Below are 18,467 nucleotides of genomic sequence, written 5' to 3'. Positions count from 1 at the left end.
GTCACTTTTCTTCCTTCATCTTGTTGGGTAGGTTACGCAAGTAAAGAAGTACTATTTCCCGTGTACTTTACTTTATGTATTTCAGACTGGTGCCTACTTTCGAAACTTTTGGCTCCTCACTTCTTCTAGGCAGGACAGTCATCATATTTTCATTTTCATTGATGTATCTTGTGTTCAGGACAACTTTTACTTTTCATGAAACACAAACTTGCCTTCCTCTTAAACTGCACATACTCTATAACGTCGTCACTATACGATTGTCGGGAAGATCTGTAAATATAAATATAACCAATTAATAACCTTAAAACAGTTCACATAAGAATATAAGTATATTTAAAAAAATCTTAATAATTACTTGAAGACAACCTTTCTTCTGTCTGAAGTCAGTTAAGAAATGTTTTAATTGTCCGATATGATTAAATGTAAATATAAATAATGTTTTACTTACGTTGTTTATTTGATATTTCCATAGGTTATCTCACGGAAGTTTTTGTATCCATTTTGATTTATTGCACTGCATATATGGATCTTCTTTAAGCAGGTTCACGCTATCAGCTTTAATATAGTATGGCTCCATTTCGGTTCACAACATAAATTCAACCAACTCTAACAGCAAACGACTTAATAATTATTTGTCTTGTTTGGTTTCGATGTAGTGACGTCACATGACATTTGAGGCAGCACTGTCGCCGTTTTGGGATTTAAAATCCACAGATAAAAAATCGAAAATTTCTTTTTAAAAATTAAAATACTTAGAACGTATTAAAAAATAAACGAAATACTGCATAATTTATGTTTACTTATAAGCTATCATATCCAACATATTTCATATTTTATTGTTATAACTGTCAAGTACCCAATTGACCTAGATAGTTTCTAGCTAAAACAGACCAAATAGAGAAAGCATGTATTTAATCTGTGCGAGGTGACAGATCGTTGAAGACCATTGACAAGCACTTGACGTTTGTCGAGTCAAGACAGTCGCCATCTTATTGTGCCAGTAGGGCAACACAGGTTAGTAGTAGGTATGTAGAGAAGTATGCTAGATTCTTGCGAGAGATGTAAGTTTTGAAAATTGTAAAAGAATAATATTTTTTATGTTACGTTTAATAATGCTTGAACAACTAACGAAAAAAATTACAGTCATAATACGAGTAACTATAAAAAAAATTGAAACGCAAATTTGTCACCAATTACAAATAAAATTATTAAAGAATGATTGATTATAAAGCACTACATATTCAAACATATTTTTTAAACTTTGCTTTTATTAGAACCTAAATAATAAAAACGCACATTTATTCCATTCGAGCGATTAATTCCGAGAGATCGATTTGCATATTTCCATTTTTAAAAGTATTTTCCCCAGATTCTAAAAATGAATCGTAATCAATTCAATGTAAAGTTCCACATTCAAACTTAGTATGACAGTCACGTACTATGTTGAGGTACATTTTTGCCGCGTTGTATAGTCCGCGTAAAACTGCTAGTCCGCTCTGAATATACAAATGAATCGCTTCGCCATGGCAAATTGTATGACTACACCTGCTCGCAACAACTTCAGAGCGGACTAGCACTTTGGCGCGGACTATAACATATTGACTTGATCTTAACAAACAGGCTGAATTTTTCAACTGAGCATAGATGGATGAATTCGAAAGTATAAGAAATATAAATACTGAAACTGTTTTGTTGTAGTATGTTGTCTGCCCAAATCCTAATATACTAATGTAAACATATAACTTGGTTAAATGGCGAAATGCACACGTATTTACGTATTATGTGCAAATATGTATGAAGGCAGTGAAAGCCTAGTGGTTGAAATTCGGCCTATCTACCGAGGAGTCCGAGGTTCGAATACCAGGCACGAAAAACTGATTTTTCGAAATTATGCGCGTATTACAAATTACAAATGAATTATCACTTGCGTTAACGGTAAAAAAACATCGCGTGGAAACCTACATACTTGAGAGATTAAAAAAAAGTTCTCAAAAGTATGTGAAGTCTACCAATACGCACTTGGCCAGCGCGGTGGAATATGGCCTAATCCTTCTCATTCTGAGAGGAGACCCGTGCCCAGCAGTGGGACAGTGAATTGACGACTTTCTAAGAATATATTTGTCTTATTTTCTTACGTAACGTTGCAGCATATTCCTCGAATGCAGTGATGTACCCGTTAGGAATGCAATTTTTCCATTCACACGAATGGGGGCCGTTAAGTCCGCAAACTTGATTCATCGCCAGCTTACACGTTTCTGTTTTTTACGGCGGTATTAACGTTTAGCCGACGTTTTAAAGCTAAAGCCTAGTAGTTTGAAATTTGGTCTCTCAAACGTCCATTGGCAGGTCTGAAGTTTGAGTCTCAGATTTGCTTTTCGAAAATAAGTGCGTACCTACTAGACTTAAAAACAAATGATGTTACTAAAGAGCTTATTTTTAACATTTTTACACGCTTTTATTAGCTTGGGTTGTATCTATGTATGTATGTATACATGTAGGTATGTATGTATATAAGGGAAACTTTGAACTCGATTTTTACCCAATTTGAACGGTCCGATTAATGAAAAGTTTTGAACAATTATCAAGAACCGATGACAATACACGATTTGAATAATTCTATCCCATTCTCGTCATCAAAATCGTCAGGAATCAGGATTAACGAATTTCCTTGTGCGCTTTTAGCGTGGTTGATATTAATGTTGATATTAATGAACAACGGGCGTCTGATGCGCAGAAGTCCTCGCCTATCTCCAAAGTAGAAGAGTCATTGTCTGAATTAACATGTCGGATAAATGATCGGGACCAAGAACTGCTCCTTAATGATATTGAAATATCTGGTGTTCCCGAAGGAAGAGGGGAAAATCAAATGCATATTGTCACATTGCTGGCGAGTAAACTCGGCGTAACTTTGGATGAGCGGGACGTGGTGAGTGCGACGCGTACGGGCGCAATCCGTGATCTTACACCGGACGCTGATAAGCCCAGCAAACCTCGTCATATTATTTTGCGTCTCGCTCGGCGTTCCGTTCGCGATAATTTGTTAAAAGCGGCACGCGTGCGCCGCGGGGCCGACACCGCTGGACTGGACATAGGAAAGGAGCCGCGTAGATTTTATTTTAACGAACGCCTAACTCGCGCTAATAAGCAACTGTTTTATGAGGCTCGTGAGGCAGGTCGTCGAAAGGGATGGCGATACGTGTGGACACGGGATGGCTGTATTTTTGCTCGTCGCCATGGTGACACACCGCGACTCCGTATTCGCACTGCATTGGACATTGTTAAGATTTTTGGGACATAAGTTGTTGGAGTTTGTACTCATTTAAATTAGTTTTTTATGTTCTATTTATTGTTGATATAAACAAATTTTCAAAGCTTATTTATTTTATCTTAATACATACATACGTACAACGTACTGAAGTCTTGCTTACTAGTGTTTGTTATAGAATGCAATACCCTGATATGTGTCTCGGGATATATTACATGGTTAATATTTTAATATCTATAGACTGTCTTACGTGGATTGTTGATATTTCTTGTATGCGGTCCCATATATTACTTCCTTTTCTGTTTTGTATGTACATAGATCAGTGTTGCAGCATAAAGTGCACAATAAATATATCACTTGCAATTGCGCTGTTTATAAGTTTATTTATATCGCATATTGTCGATATTTGGTATGTATTTGTTGCAAGGTATATGCAGTTTATTTATTTAATCTCATTGCAAAAATGCTGTCGAAAATTATTTATTACTAATTTCATACATTTTTTTATTCGACGTGGTGCTGTCTTTATTACGAATAATAATCAATATAACAATGATTAACTTAAATAAGTTTAAAATTGGTTTGCTAAATCCCGGCTCCCTCGGTACCCGACACGATGAGTTCTCTGTAGCAATGAAGCAGCACGATGTGGATATCATGGCCATCAACGAGACCTGGCTTCGAGCAGGTGAGGAGGGACGTGCGCCTTTTATATCGGGGTATCGGTTGCGACATATCCCTCGGCCAGCCGAAATTCGTACCCGTGGTGGCGGAATAGGATTTTATCTGCGGCATGACTTACGTACGCGCACTCTCCAGCATCCTATTTGTCCCACGGTGGAGCAAATGTGGTTATGCTTAAAAGTTAATGGTAAATCGCTTCTTGTTGGTACCGCCTACAGACCACCATGGTTATGCGCACAAATATTCCTCGATGCGCTCAGTGAGTCACTATCCAGTTTTAGAGGGTACGATTATGTGGTCTTACTGGGTGACTTTAACATTAATATTCTAAACAATTATAACGTAGGTACCAAAATGTTATATGAATTTCTTAGGTGTAATAATTTAACACAGTATGTTGAGGAACCGACACATTTCACCGACAGTAGTGAGACACTTATTGACGTCGTATGCGCCGATGCACCAGTATCAAGTATACATGTGGACCATATTAAAGATTTGAGTAGCCATGCTATAATTATTTGTGAACTTGACTTCCCTAAGCTCCGTCCATTGTCTAAATGGGTTGTGCACAGACCATTAAAGGATATCGATATGACTCTTTTTGAAGAAACTTTAAAAAATATTAACTGGATCTCTATTTCGTCTTTGCAGGATGTAAACGATATAGTTCGATCTTTTAATGGTGTAGTTTTGGATATATATAATTTATACGCTCCCCTGAAAAAAGTTTGTGTTAAGGAGAATAACTATCCCTGGGTGACATATAACATCAGATGTATGATGAGGAAACGCAACCAGGCTCAAATTCGAGCCCGCAAGACCAAGTTAGACGTTCACAGATTGCATTATAAAGAATTGAAAGCTGTAGTTAACGCCGCTATTGTCTCTGAAAAGAGGGCTTACTTTAAATTTTATATAAATTCTAAAACTAAACAACCTAGAACAATGTGGAAGCACCTTAAGCAACACGTAGTAGTAAAAAATAAAGACACTTCTCTTCCTATCCATCTCAATGATGCGGATGCGATAAACGATCATTTTCTCAATGTCCCTGGAAACACCACCGTTCCTTTAGCCAATCTAACATTTTATGAATTTCATCGTTTCACTAACGCCTCGTTCGAATTTACAACAATTTCAGAGCATGACGTGGGAATGTTTTTAAATACCTTGCAATCTAACGCGACAGGATATGACGGTATCTCTCTTGACATGATACGGTTACTACTTCCAGACTGCCTCCCAACCATAACAAACTTAATAAATAAGTCTTTTGAGACGAGTACCTACCCTGATTTATGGAAAATAGCTGTCGTAAAGCCAATATCAAAAGTGACGAACCCGGATGGGATGTCCGACTTGCGGCCTATCAGTATTCTGCCGTGCCTGTCTAAAATAATGGAAAAGGTAGCGTATAATCAGTTATTTAACTATTTTGAATGTAACAACATTTTCCCTATGTATCAATCTGGTTTTAGAAGGCATCGTGGTACCTCAACCGCCTTAATTGATGTGGTAGACAATATTATCACGTCGCAGGCCAATGGAGAGAGCACTATATTGACTTTGCTTGATTTCTCGCGCGCCTTCGAAACCTTAAACGTGTCTCTTTTGCTCTCAAAGTTAGCATATTATGGCGTCGGAACGAAAGCTATTAAATGGTTTGACTCGTATTTTACCTGTCGCCTGCAACAAGTAGAAACACAAGAGGGTTCTACCGGAAGGACTACTACTTCCTCTTGTCGACATGTTGGTCGGGGTGTTCCACAGGGTTCTATTTTGGGTCCACTACTTTTTATATTATACAGTGCAGATATCGTAAATGCAATAAAACATTGTAGGTATCATTTATACGCGGACGATCTGCAAATCTACATTTCATTTAAGCCTTGTGATTTAAGTATAGCTGTGGCCAAACTAAACTCCGATTTAGAGCGCATATGTTTATGGTCTGAGCATAATACTTTAGTTCTGAACCCAAATAAAAGCAAATATATGATTCTTGGTACACCGACCCAAATACGTAAAGTTACCGCCAAAACAGTCCCAATCGTCCTAAATGGGCAGCCGATCGACAGAGTATTAGAAGCGCGTAACCTTGGCGTATTGATGGACGAGAACCTGCGTTTTGAAAGGCATATCATAGATATTGCTCGTAACTGCTTCTATCGATTAAAAGTGTTATACCGCATTCGTGACTATCTCAGTGTTACATTGCGTATTTATCTTTGTGATAGTCTCATTCTATCAAAGTTTAATTATGCCGATACACTTCTCGAACCGCGTTTATTAGCTCGCTCCAAAAAAGTAATACAGCGTGTTCAAAATGCCTGTGCAAGGTTCTGTTTCAATATTCCACCGCGTGCCCACGTTACTCCTTTCTTAAATAGCGCAAATATATTGAAGATGGACTTCCGTAGGCGCTTACACTTCGCCACTTTACTATTCGGTATTGTAAAGAAAGAGGAGCCTAAATACCTGTTTGACAAGTTGAAATGGGCAAGAGATTATAATCAGACGCACAGTTCTAGGTCCACCTGTAGGCCGCTACTATATCCGTATAGCTCCTCGGCTGCTTTTAGAGGAAGTTTCAAATACAGCGCCACGAAATGCTGGAACAATCTGCCTCCGCCTCTTCGTAGCCTAAAAACAACAATAATATCATTCAATAAAAATTACAAACTGTTCTTATTAGATGAACAAAAATTGAGTGGTTAAGTAGATCAACCAAGTGTCACTATACTTGGAACTTTATATATACGTATACCCGAAGATAAAATTAACATAATCTATTAATTTATTATATCTAACAATTTAGCATATCCTAGTATTATTATTAGTCATTACTCACCACAATTACATATTTCATAAATCGCATACATATCTTAATACATTACAATTTATATTACAACTGTAGTTATTTAATTATACTATTAATTTTACGTATATTTAGGGTAGATAAAGGTATATATCTCGTTAAAGTAATTTGCAATACGTTTATTAATTATTATTAATTAACCTGTTGATCTACTTACCTATTCTGTGTTGCTAATGAGTGGTTGGCGTTGTTCCTAAACTCCTGATTTCCAGCAGCTGGGTAACCGACGGTAATCTGTTCAATTGTAGGTTATACTTTATTATTCGCACATAGTATGTTCCAGCATCCTTCCTTACGCTTCGGCACCTTAAAAAATTAAACTACATATAATACAAGGTTAAATTAAATACTCTAATAGAACGTAGATAACAGATATACTAACTTTTCGTTTAACATACTCGTTCTTACACGTAATCGTAATTTTCTTAATATTAGTTCACTTTTGTAACACAAAACGGCACTTATTGAGCATCACAATGTTTATAGTAGGTTAATATAAAATTAATAAAAAAAAGGGTAGAAGAATTTTTCTTTTTTTCTCCCGTTTACAACACTTGGCACGATGTATACTGTACAGCCTTCCGAGCAACGTTCGCATACGGTCCGGGCTGAAAATCAGTTGCCGAGATCCAATCTCGGTTTTTTTCTGAGCTCCGGAACCTTTTTCACAGACTTTAGCTGCAACACTCGATTATGTATTTTGTTTGTTTTTATTTTTTAATTTACTTTATTATTTTCAGTTTTTTTTTTTTTATATTTTGTGTAATTTTATTTCTTAAGAAAATTTAGTCAATAAGTTCATAATTAAGTTTGTGTTTCCATATGTGTATTTTTGGATTTCATTGTTTATTGTGTGTTATAATTTGTTGTTGTTGCTTAAGTTCTTGAAATAAATAATCTATCTATCTATCTATCTATCTATCTAATATATATTTTTTTTACTTTTTGCAGATCTATCGAAATGATCCACGTGGATGAAACAGACCCGGTTGGAGGTAAGATATTATTATTTAAAATATTATACTAACGAATTGACAAAATCTTTAAATTAAGTTATTCCATAAATCCGACCAAATTTAAACTGTATAACTGACCAAACCTAATTTAAATGAATAAAATAAACATATACCTATATTTTATATTTATTAGAATAAACTTATAAAGAATAATATTTATAATCATACAACTAATTTTGCTATAAACCCAGATGATTAAGTAACTATAGGTTTTACGTAATTTACTATACAGCTTTTGCATCTGACAAAAAAAGACAAACTTGGCTCCAATTTTTGGCGATTCAAAATGAAATTGGCAATACAACAAAGTTTAAAATGTTACACAAGCCCTTTATCTAAACTGGCAGTGCAAAATAAACAAAACGATTGTATTTTGGCAGGGGAACGGTATTTGTCTTTATTTCGGCCGCGAGCGACGCCGGCGCGGGCATTCGAACACATTAACCAACACCATTACAAATGAAGATCGAACTAGGAAATCGTTTATAATGAATTGTCGCTGACCCAATCCCTCCCTAACAATGCTATAAGTCAGCTGAATAGAATCCCGAAATATTACACATGAGAACATCATATTAATTATGTTGTTTTCCATTCGATTAATTCCGAGAGATCGATTTGCATGTTTCCAGTTTTAAAAGTATTTTCCCCAGATTCTAAAAATGATTCGTAATCAATTCAATGTCAATAAAGTTCTAACACAAGGATTTGGAGACACACATATATACACAAACATCTAGTCAGAATCATATTTAAAATTCATCATTTAGATATCTGTCTGGCCAAGGATCGAATTTGGGACCCTCTGTGCATTAGACCCGTCAGCTTCTTCACTTTTAAATTGTTTTTGTAATTTCTTTTTATAATTACATATATTATAATAGCTATATCATTTAAAATCTCTTCCTGTGTTTCAATATATGTTTGATCTGGAGGCACGGCAGTGCCTCCGCCAAGTCGAGCCAAAAGAAATCATCTTTTGTGTACAAGTCTGATAAGTTTTAATTTAAAATGTTCGCTGTAGTAAGTATAAGCCTAATCCCGCTTACTTTTAATAACGATCAATCTTTCCGTTAATTAAAAAAATCTGTTCTAATTTCAAATATATTATCATTGCTTCTCTACATTTATTCAAGGCTTCTAAAATGACGTAGGAAGTAAGTGTCACAATTTCATAAAATGTGAAATAAGTGTTCTAAATTCTAATTTCAAATAGAGAATGATCATTGCTTCTCAACATTTATTCAAGGCTTCTAAAATGATGTACTTCTGGTAATCAGTGTCACAATTTTTCATAAAATTCTGTTTTTGTTTTTATCCTCCACTTAAGTTGATTGTGATTGGTACAGACGGACAGCGTCTCATGATGACAGTTGACGATTATTGTCATTTAACGCCTCGTGTTTTGCAACGCCATGTCTTACCACTCAAAAGTATAAGCCAAGTATGTTTGGTGTTTCTATAATATCAGACGAATACCATTTTATTAGTGTTTTACTTAAAGTACCACCGGCACACCTATTTCTGGCGTAAAGCAGGTGGAAAGTGACGCGACCATGCATGCTCTGGTGGTAGAACTCTTTGTGGTTCGACTCCAGCGGCACCACCGCTACAACTATTTCTACCTAATAAGAGCAGTGTTAAGCGCTATCTACTGGTTTGAAAGGTATGGTAAGGGAGACATACTTTTCCGAGGCGTGCAAGTTGTTCCCAGGGGTAGCGGCGCATGTGTACCCAACCTTAGTTCGGAATCTAATCCTATCTGGAGTTGATTAGATGTCCATGAGCGGCAGTAACCACTTAACATCAGGTGGTCTGCTATAAATATTATAAAAAAATGTATACTACCTTTTTCATCCAAAAAAATCGAGCATGATATTACCTGCTAGGCATTCCAAGCTTATTACGCCCTAAACTAATTAATTTCGAAAGCGTTCAAAAATAAACAAAATAATCAAATTTTGGCAGACGTACGGAATCCGTCTTTATTTCGGAGCGCAGACGGGCGTCTCCCGATGACAGTTCACGACGATCATTTGTCTCACACGTCATCAAGGTATGTAGGGTTTATCTTTATATACAACGTATTTAGCCCGCGGCGCCACCTATGTACCTATAAGTGTGTTTTTAGAGTCCCGTGGCCAAAGGGTAAAAGCGGAACCCTATTACTGAGTCCTTGAAGTTGATTGAAGGTGGTAGAACCCTTTGTGGTTCGACTCCGGCGGCACCACCGCCACACCTATTTCTACCTAATAACAGCAGTGTTTGGCGCTGCTGTGTTCGGGTTTGAAGGGTGTAGTAAGGGAGACAGACTTTTCCGAGGCGTTCCAGCTTAGTCCTCAGGGGTAGCGGTGCATCTGTGGCCGATCTCAGGTAGGAATATCTAATCCTATCTGGGGTTGATTACAGATGTCCATGGGCGGCAGTAGCCATTTACCATCAGGTGGACTGCATGCTCGTCTGCTACTCTTATATCATAAAAAAATAAGTCTCTGATACCTGTCCTTTGTCACAGGGTTCACGACGATCATTTGTCTCACACGTCATCAAGGTATGCAGGGTTTATATACAACGTGCTTTAGTCGGCCACAGTATAAGGCTGTGCCGCGGGGGCCACCTATGTGCCTATAAGCGCATTTTAGGGTTGCGTGGTCTAAAGGTAAAAACGGAGCCCTATTACTAAGACTGTGCTGTCTGTCAGTCAGTCACAGAGCTCTGTCTCTTGAACCGTAATAAGTAAATACTTTTTTGAATTTTTAATAAAGTATAGATAACAGGGGACGATGTAATAACAAATACTAATAATAAAAGTTTTTAAAATAAAAAAATTAAGAGTTTTGCTTCCTTTGGGTAGCTGGAAGGGTGGAGATTTAAAATGACTAAATTTCTTACATAATACTACAATGACCTCCAACCGGTGACTAAAAAAGTCCAGTCCTACACGTGGAAATCATACAAAATTATTATGACATTACTGATTGATAGAGTTTTCAACACACACTAAAATAGCCCACAGCTTCCAGATTGCGATCTCCTATTTATATTCGGTTGCATAACACTAATAGACGCTTTGGCAGTCTACTGCCAAATAATATTTAAACAAAAATCTACTATAGAGTTCATTAACTAAACTTCCGTGACGTAATACACGTGCCAGAGAAAGAAACAAGTGCCAAGAAAGAAAGAAAAAAGATAGAAACCATTTGGAATTGTTAGACCCAATATTAAGACTTTAAGAAGAGAATCCGTGTTTTTTTTTAAGTTTCGGACTATTTGTTGAGGAATATATAGACTGCTAAATTTAGGTATTTTTATGATTTTTTTACTTAACAATAAAACTTCTTTTACTTCCTTTTTTCCTTTATTTATTTCTACATAAAAATTCCATCAACAGCGGTTCAGTTATTCTCAAAATTACATTACACGGTGAGATAGGCAGGGCAGCAATACTTTTTTGATTTGTACAATATCAATTGTATTTAAATTTTTGCCTCATCGAGAATCAAACCTGGACCCTTCATGCCAATACAAAACCATCCAGCATCGCCTCATCAAGGTTATGTTTAAGAAACATTATCATATTTTTTGTCTCACCGAGATTCAAACCCGAACCTTGCACGTCAAACTGGTCTACACCATGTAGCATTGTGCCACTTATTAACGAAAAGACATTTGAAACCAGTTTTCATATCATATCTAGGCGATCAACATTGACCCATAAAACGTGAACAAAGCACATCACTAATTAAATTACGTATTAGAAAGCTAAGCATTTTGGAAGACTTCCAACGCGGCTAGTTAGGTTTGAGTTATCCTCCATAATATAGGGATGGCAATCTTCCTGAAAAAGATCGGTTTTTAAATCGATTTGGACCAAAGTATGAAAAACCGATCCACAAAAATTTTCGATCGATCCACAGACTTTTCCGATGCGTTCCAGCTTAGTCCTCAGGGGTAGCGGTGCATATGTGGCCGATCTCAGGTAGGAATATCTAATCCTATCTGGGATTGATTACAGATGTCCATGGTCGGCAGTAGCCACTTACCATCAGGTGGACTACATACTCGTCTGCTACTCCTATATTTAAAAAAAAATGTCAAAGACATGTGTTATGCTGCATGTGTTAAGCTTTGTTATGCTGTTACAGGGATACTTCGAAAAAAGAAAAAGCAACTCGGGACAACATAACATACTCATTAGAACTACTTAATATATTATTATAAAATAAAAATAAAGTAAAAGAAATATACAATGGTCCATAGGTATCTAAACCATTTTAGCGGTTAACGACTTCAATATCCTATCTTTGGAAAAGGTCATTGAACCAAAATTATTTGGCATTGTTGAGGCAAAGCTCGAATCATTCCAAAACATGTCGAAGCAACCTCAAACAACAATAATATATGTCAGAGGTTCTCAAAGTACGCATACACTTTGGGGGTACGCCAGATAATTAGAGGTACAACGTGACAAAATTGATATTATGCGTTCCAAAACAACCTTAAACAACAATAATATACTTCAGTGTTTCTCAAAGTACGCGTAGACTTTGGGCTGCGGTAGATAATATGAAAAAAATTGACATAATGACGACTATTTAGATAAGAAAATTAAAGGAAATTGCTGGAAAATGGCAACCAACTCCATATAGAATAAAGGAACCTGAAGCCAATCACAGATTCTGAGGACTGAGATGGCCCTCCCATATAAGCCGGTATCCACAGCCGCTTCTACGCAAGAACAGCTTCACGCCAAAGAAAGGTGTGGTGGTGATTAAAAAAATAATTATTTATTAATGTAATAATACTTAGAAATAAAGTTTATTTCTCTATGAGCGTTCTTTGTTCAATGAAACACGTCATTCTGTTCTATTTACAACAGGTTCTATTTACAACAATTTAGTTTTTATAGGAATTTCATAAAATTGAGATACTCTGATATAAGTAGATACACTTTATTTAGCCTCTTGTCACCTTTGCTTTACAAATGTGACGATACATTTATGTTACAGTCCGAATTTTCTGTAATACAAAATTCATCCTACAAATCGGCTTTTAGGTGTAATTTACGAGGTTTCTTTGTAATTTTTGTTGACTTCAACAACATTTATGGATCCACATATGTCAGAGGAGCGTAAATATACACTAAGGCCGTTTGTCCACCGCTACCGTCACCGAGAACGAGATTATTTCGGGCCGATTTTAATACGATGTGACGGCGATAGTTTGTCCATCGTCACTGATATCGTCGGTTTAGTTTGTTCCAGCTGTCACGCGTTTGACGGCAGTGTGTGGACAAGTTGAAACGGTTTTATATTTCCGGCACATCGGCCCGTCAATATCTCGGTGCCGATCTAGCGGTCACGGCGATCTACTCGAAATATCGGCGGCAAGGATGACGGTGCTCGGGTGACGGACGTGCGGTGGACATGCGGCTATAGTATAGTATGTACCGCTACTTCGGTACCGTCATCTCATTCTCGGGGACGGCAGCGGTGGACAAATGCTCTTACACGTCAATTCAATTTATACTGCGCCCACGTAGACTATTACTTGTATTTCTACGTTGTATCTATTTAAATCAGCACGGAAATTGACACTAGTTTTTTGGGATGTTATCCAAAAACTTGCCAAATTGTTATGATTTTTCGAGATGAATAAAAGTTACTAAAAGTGTGACTGTGAATGCATCAACGTGTCTGTCTCATCTATTTCTAGTTTTTAATCTAATTTTTAAAATGTTTGCGCAACGGTGTTGATTTATAAATAATGTTATGGAATTTTTTAAGTCATATATTTTTAGGACCACAAGAACAACATAAACCTCCTTACATTTCTTCAGAGTAATGCTATTCTAGAGGATTATAACAATAAGATAGTAGAAAAAAATAGAGGATCAAAACAAATATAAATATTCTAATTTTTCGGTTGATTTTAGCAAAGCTATATCTCAGCTGAAATCTGGTGTAACTCTTCAGTCTGGCAGGCAAATTTAAAAGTTTAGAAAATTTTAATAGCGTGATTCAGAATATCAGTAACGCCATCTATTGACGAGTCTGGAAGTAGCTAACGCCTTAAGTGATTACAGTGTAATGCCCAGAATATACGATGCGTCTACATCACCGTCTTCCTGTCTGTCGTCAATACACACGAGTATATTATGGAAATAGTTATTCTACTATGCTAAGAGGCATTATAAAATTTTCGTCACGGTGTTTCTCGGTACTATTTCTACTAAGTAGTGCGTTAGATTACAAATAATATGTAGATGCATTCGTATATTACGTACATGGAACTATTTACCGTTTGAGTACATCTATGATAAGTTCTAAATATACTTTATATTTTTTTGGCATGAAAATAGCAAACGAGAAAATTTTCTGATGTTAAGTGGGAACTAAAAGTTGCTCCAATATAAATAGGGTTCGCCATACAAGTATCTGCTATTTTTCGGAGTTTTTCGCTTTATTTATTAAACCTTAATAGACAGAAAGTAAAATTTTTTACAATGTATTTACTTCTATGATAAAAAATACTAAAAATAAAAAGAAAACTTAATGAAAACTTGACGGTACTGAACACTCCGTTCGCGAGTTTGAAGCACTTGGCCAATTATTTAAGAATCCACATATGCGCATCATACGCATAGGTTTCTTCCCTACTGTCCCTGTAGTTCCGGGACTAGAATAGGGCTGTGGTATCCCCTGTCTGTCGTAGGAGGCGACTAAAAAGGGGCTTCCGGGGTTGCGGGCGGCAAGTGTGGGAGCTCGAACCCTCCAGCAAGCGACCCCGGGAAGGACGACGGTATGTGTGGTTGCATACCGTCGTAAACACTACATGGTGTGGGAGGAGCGAAAACTGCTCCCCCAGGATGGCTCTACCCTCGGGGAATAGCGCTTGGAGGGCTCCGGTTGTGTTCCGTCGGAGATCCCGGAGTTCTCCAACAAGCGTTGAGGACGGCCACCGGGGGGGTTTTAGTGCGGTAAAAATCCCACATAAGTTCACATAACCCGGCGTCGCTCCCACGTCGTCAGGTACCTTTTGAAGGTTTCGAGAAAAAAAAAGATTTTTTGTCTATATTTTCTTTTACCGTTAACAGATTATGTTATAGAAATAAGAGGGCGGTTTCTAACCTCAATGCTATCAATTTAATCACGATAAATAATATCATCCAAAATTTATTTTAACGATAATAATAGATGTAGTAATAAACTAATTGTTATTTAACCGATATATTACTTGCACATCCGTTATTTTTATCGAGTAATTAATGTCAAATGTCGTAATTTGTAACAATAAGGACACGTTGATGTATGCGGTTAAATTAGATAACGTTTTTGATAACGTCACATTGGGTTTACACCGTATAATACACTGTTTTTACTCAAATGTTCAAGAATAAGTAATTTTAAAGTAAATAATATCTAATAATAAGTGTGGCGCATAATGGTTTTTGCTTCGGACAAATCTTAAGGAATAAATACTATTAAAATAAATAATAAGCAAGGTGAGAACCCTCTGTGGTTCAACTCCGGCGGCACCACCGCCACACCTATTCTGTCTAATTACAGCAGTGTTAAGCGCTGCTGTGTTCTGGTTTGAAGGCAGTAAGGAAGACATACTTATCCGATGCGTTCCAGCTTAGTCCTCAGGGGCAGCGGCGCATCTGTGGCCGACCTCAAGTAGGAATATCTAATCCTATCTGAGATTGATTACATATTTCCATGGGCAGCAGTAGCCACTTACCATCGCGTGGACTGCATGCTCGTCTGCTTCTCCTATATTATGTATAAAAAATAGTCTTCTGCTACTCCGATATTGCAAAAAAACCGTGCAGTACAAATACCGTGTAAACTCAGCCTAAATTACTTTAAGAGATATGAATTGGGTACAGATTATCTATTGTAATGTCTGGCCTGTAAAAAACAAAGCCGTTATCAACTGATTAGGATTATATAACGTTGACCAACTAAGCAAATAGACGTCGAAACCAAGATAAAAGTACGTTATTGTATTACATCAGTCAATTAGGTCATTACTTACAAAGTCATTTTTATGTATATCACTGACTATTTTATTGTGACGAGTATTTCTCCTAGTGGCCGAAATTCGATACTAATCTTTTGAAAAAGCTACCTGAAGCGTACAAATGCCTACCTAGGGTCACTCATGATCAATGATCACCTTGTGGTCGTCTCATATGTTTGTCACTATTGTATATATTCTATTTATAGATATATCAGATTAATTCAAAATTTTGAAGAATTATCCAATAGAAATCGTATAATGTAATAAATATCACGTTATCAACAATTGTGCAATTTTCCTCATAAGGAAAATCAGGATCATCCGGTTTTACGATTTTCTCTATGCGATTTTACCATGTTTTTTTAACCATTATATTCTAATAATATCTAAATACTAAATACTAGCTGACCCGGCACCCGTTGCCATATAAATAAAAAATGTTAAGGGTGAACAACCCTTATCACTTAGGGGTATGAAAAATAGATAATAGCCGATTCTTAGACCTACTGAATATGCATATATAATTTGGTGAAAATCGGTAAAGTCGTTTCGGAGGAGTACGGCAACTAACATTGTGACATGTCTTTATCTTACAAACCTACATGCCTCCAAAATAGACTATGAGTACATTTTAGGTATGCGTTTAATTTTAAGATACGCCAATCCATTCTAAATACATAATGCGTAGGTTTGTGTGCATCACGAGTACAGAATTAAACCACTTTTAACATTTATTTTTAATGTTTTTACAATGTTACATTTGTTGATATTCTTGTATCTGTAGAAATAAATTAAATTAAATCGTCTGCCTGTGATTTTAAAATAATTGGTGTTTTTGAAGTTTAGTTCTATATACTAGCACGTTTATTTACAGATGTCGGCCTGTATTTTTTCCATATTTGTATTTTTGTCGGTTTACTTACAAAAAGTCTCTCAAATTTGTCAGCGAAAACCAAAGATCCTGTTGGCGGTGGGTCCAGGACCTTAAAATCCTTTACCCCCTTTATATACGAGTATTAGGTTGGAAGGATGTGGTGAAGGAGACATACTTATCCCAGACTTTTCAATTTAATCCTCTGGGGTAACAACGCCGGCTGATTCAGGTCTTCGTATCGTATCTGGGTTTGATTAAAGATGTCAGGCTATAACCATAATCTTTTTGAACTGAAGGATTTTTTATATAATACAGGAGTAGCAGACGAGCATGCAGTCCACGGGATGGTAAGTGGCTACTGCCACCCATGTGTAATCAACCCCAGATAGGATTAGATATTACTACCTGAGGTCGGCCACAGATGCGCCGCTACCCCTAAGCTGGAACGCCTCGGCAAAGTCTGTCTACCTTACCACACCCTTCAAACCGGAACACAGCAGCGCCTAACACTGCTGTTATTAGGTAGAAATAGGTGTGGCGGTGGTGCCGCCGGAGTCGAACCACAACGGGTTCTACCACCTTCTAGATGCTCCTTTACCTTTGCCTTTCAATTTATTTTAATCATAAATAACATATTAAAAGCATATCAAGATTGGCTAGCATTTAGATAGACTAACGTAACAAAGACGCGGATACACCAGACTAAACAATAGACACATTAAAGGTTACAGCACGTTGCACTTCTGAGTTTTACAAATATTTGAAACGGTGCCAAAAGACACGACGCACTCCCAAATCTTCCGATTGATCGATCACATCTTACCGTGGGACCGAGGACCTGAGCACTTTCTAAAACTAGTTTGTAACAAATTGAGAAGCGAAACTGAAAACTGGACCGACTGGAGCTGTTTCTCAAACTTATAGCTGTACGTTCGATTTTTAAATGCCCTACTAACGCCTTTTAAATAATTGGTTCCATGTAATCACTGATAAATAAAACATTATGAGTACATGATTGAAGATTACATTATCGCAGAATTGAGTCATTTTAATAACAATATATAGCGGATAGTCACGCATATAACGACGCTTAAATTAAATACTAACGTAAAATCATAATAAAGTTTTTATTAAAAAAGAAAGACTCACAAAGAATAATAGATATGTGATATTAATTTATTGGTTGCGTATGGGTATTTTTTATCAGAAATGTAGTCGACTCTGGGCATTTTTGCTTAATTTCAATTCAGAATTACTCAATAAAGCAGTAGGTAGTGCCATTACGTAAATGTTGTTCCATAAAACTGGTGTACCCCAAGGGGGACGTAGCCCACTTTGAGAAACCGTGGACTGGAACATCGCAATTAACTTTTAAATGTCAAATTCATGTCTTGATGCAAAAGGAAAATCTCAGATCAGCCAACTCTTATCTGTAATGGAAACTTTATTCGGCGGCAATCTCTTAGGCTGGCAGCTAAGTTTAAATTTAGACATATCGAATGTTATTAAATGATTTTTTGGATCACGTTTTAAATCATAAAAAAGAAATGTTAGTAGCAGATTGTCGCGAATTTATTTTATCCTTACTTTATACAAGGGATTTAAAACATGGTCATAGATAAGTATAGATATCTGACCGCCTTGTAATTGAAGGAAGCCATTAAATGACTTAAGTGGCTGACAATTTTGTCAGCTAATGGCTGTCATGGTGTAATTTAC

The 18,467-nt window shown here is 36.6% G+C and overlaps 1 protein-coding gene across 1 annotated transcript in view; it reads left to right on the top strand.

Annotated features, from left to right (window-relative positions):
- LOC140754529 (uncharacterized) overlaps positions 1-18,467 on the top strand; it is a 70,417-nt gene that overhangs the window by 30,604 nt on the left and 21,346 nt on the right. The window contains exon 2 of the mRNA XM_073089567.1: positions 7,782-7,825. Coding sequence (XP_072945668.1) covers positions 7,792-7,825 — 34 coding nt within the window. The 5' untranslated portion in view covers positions 7,782-7,791. The remainder of the gene's footprint in view (positions 1-7,781; positions 7,826-18,467) is intronic.

The sequence above is a fragment of the Epargyreus clarus genome, unplaced genomic scaffold, assembly GCF_041222505.1.
Source record: "Epargyreus clarus isolate Ecla_fem2 unplaced genomic scaffold, WU_Ecla_fem_2.2 ptg000029l, whole genome shotgun sequence".
NCBI lineage: Eukaryota > Metazoa > Arthropoda > Insecta > Lepidoptera > Hesperiidae > Epargyreus > Epargyreus clarus.
This window is presented reverse-complemented; position numbering and strand designations above follow the sequence as displayed.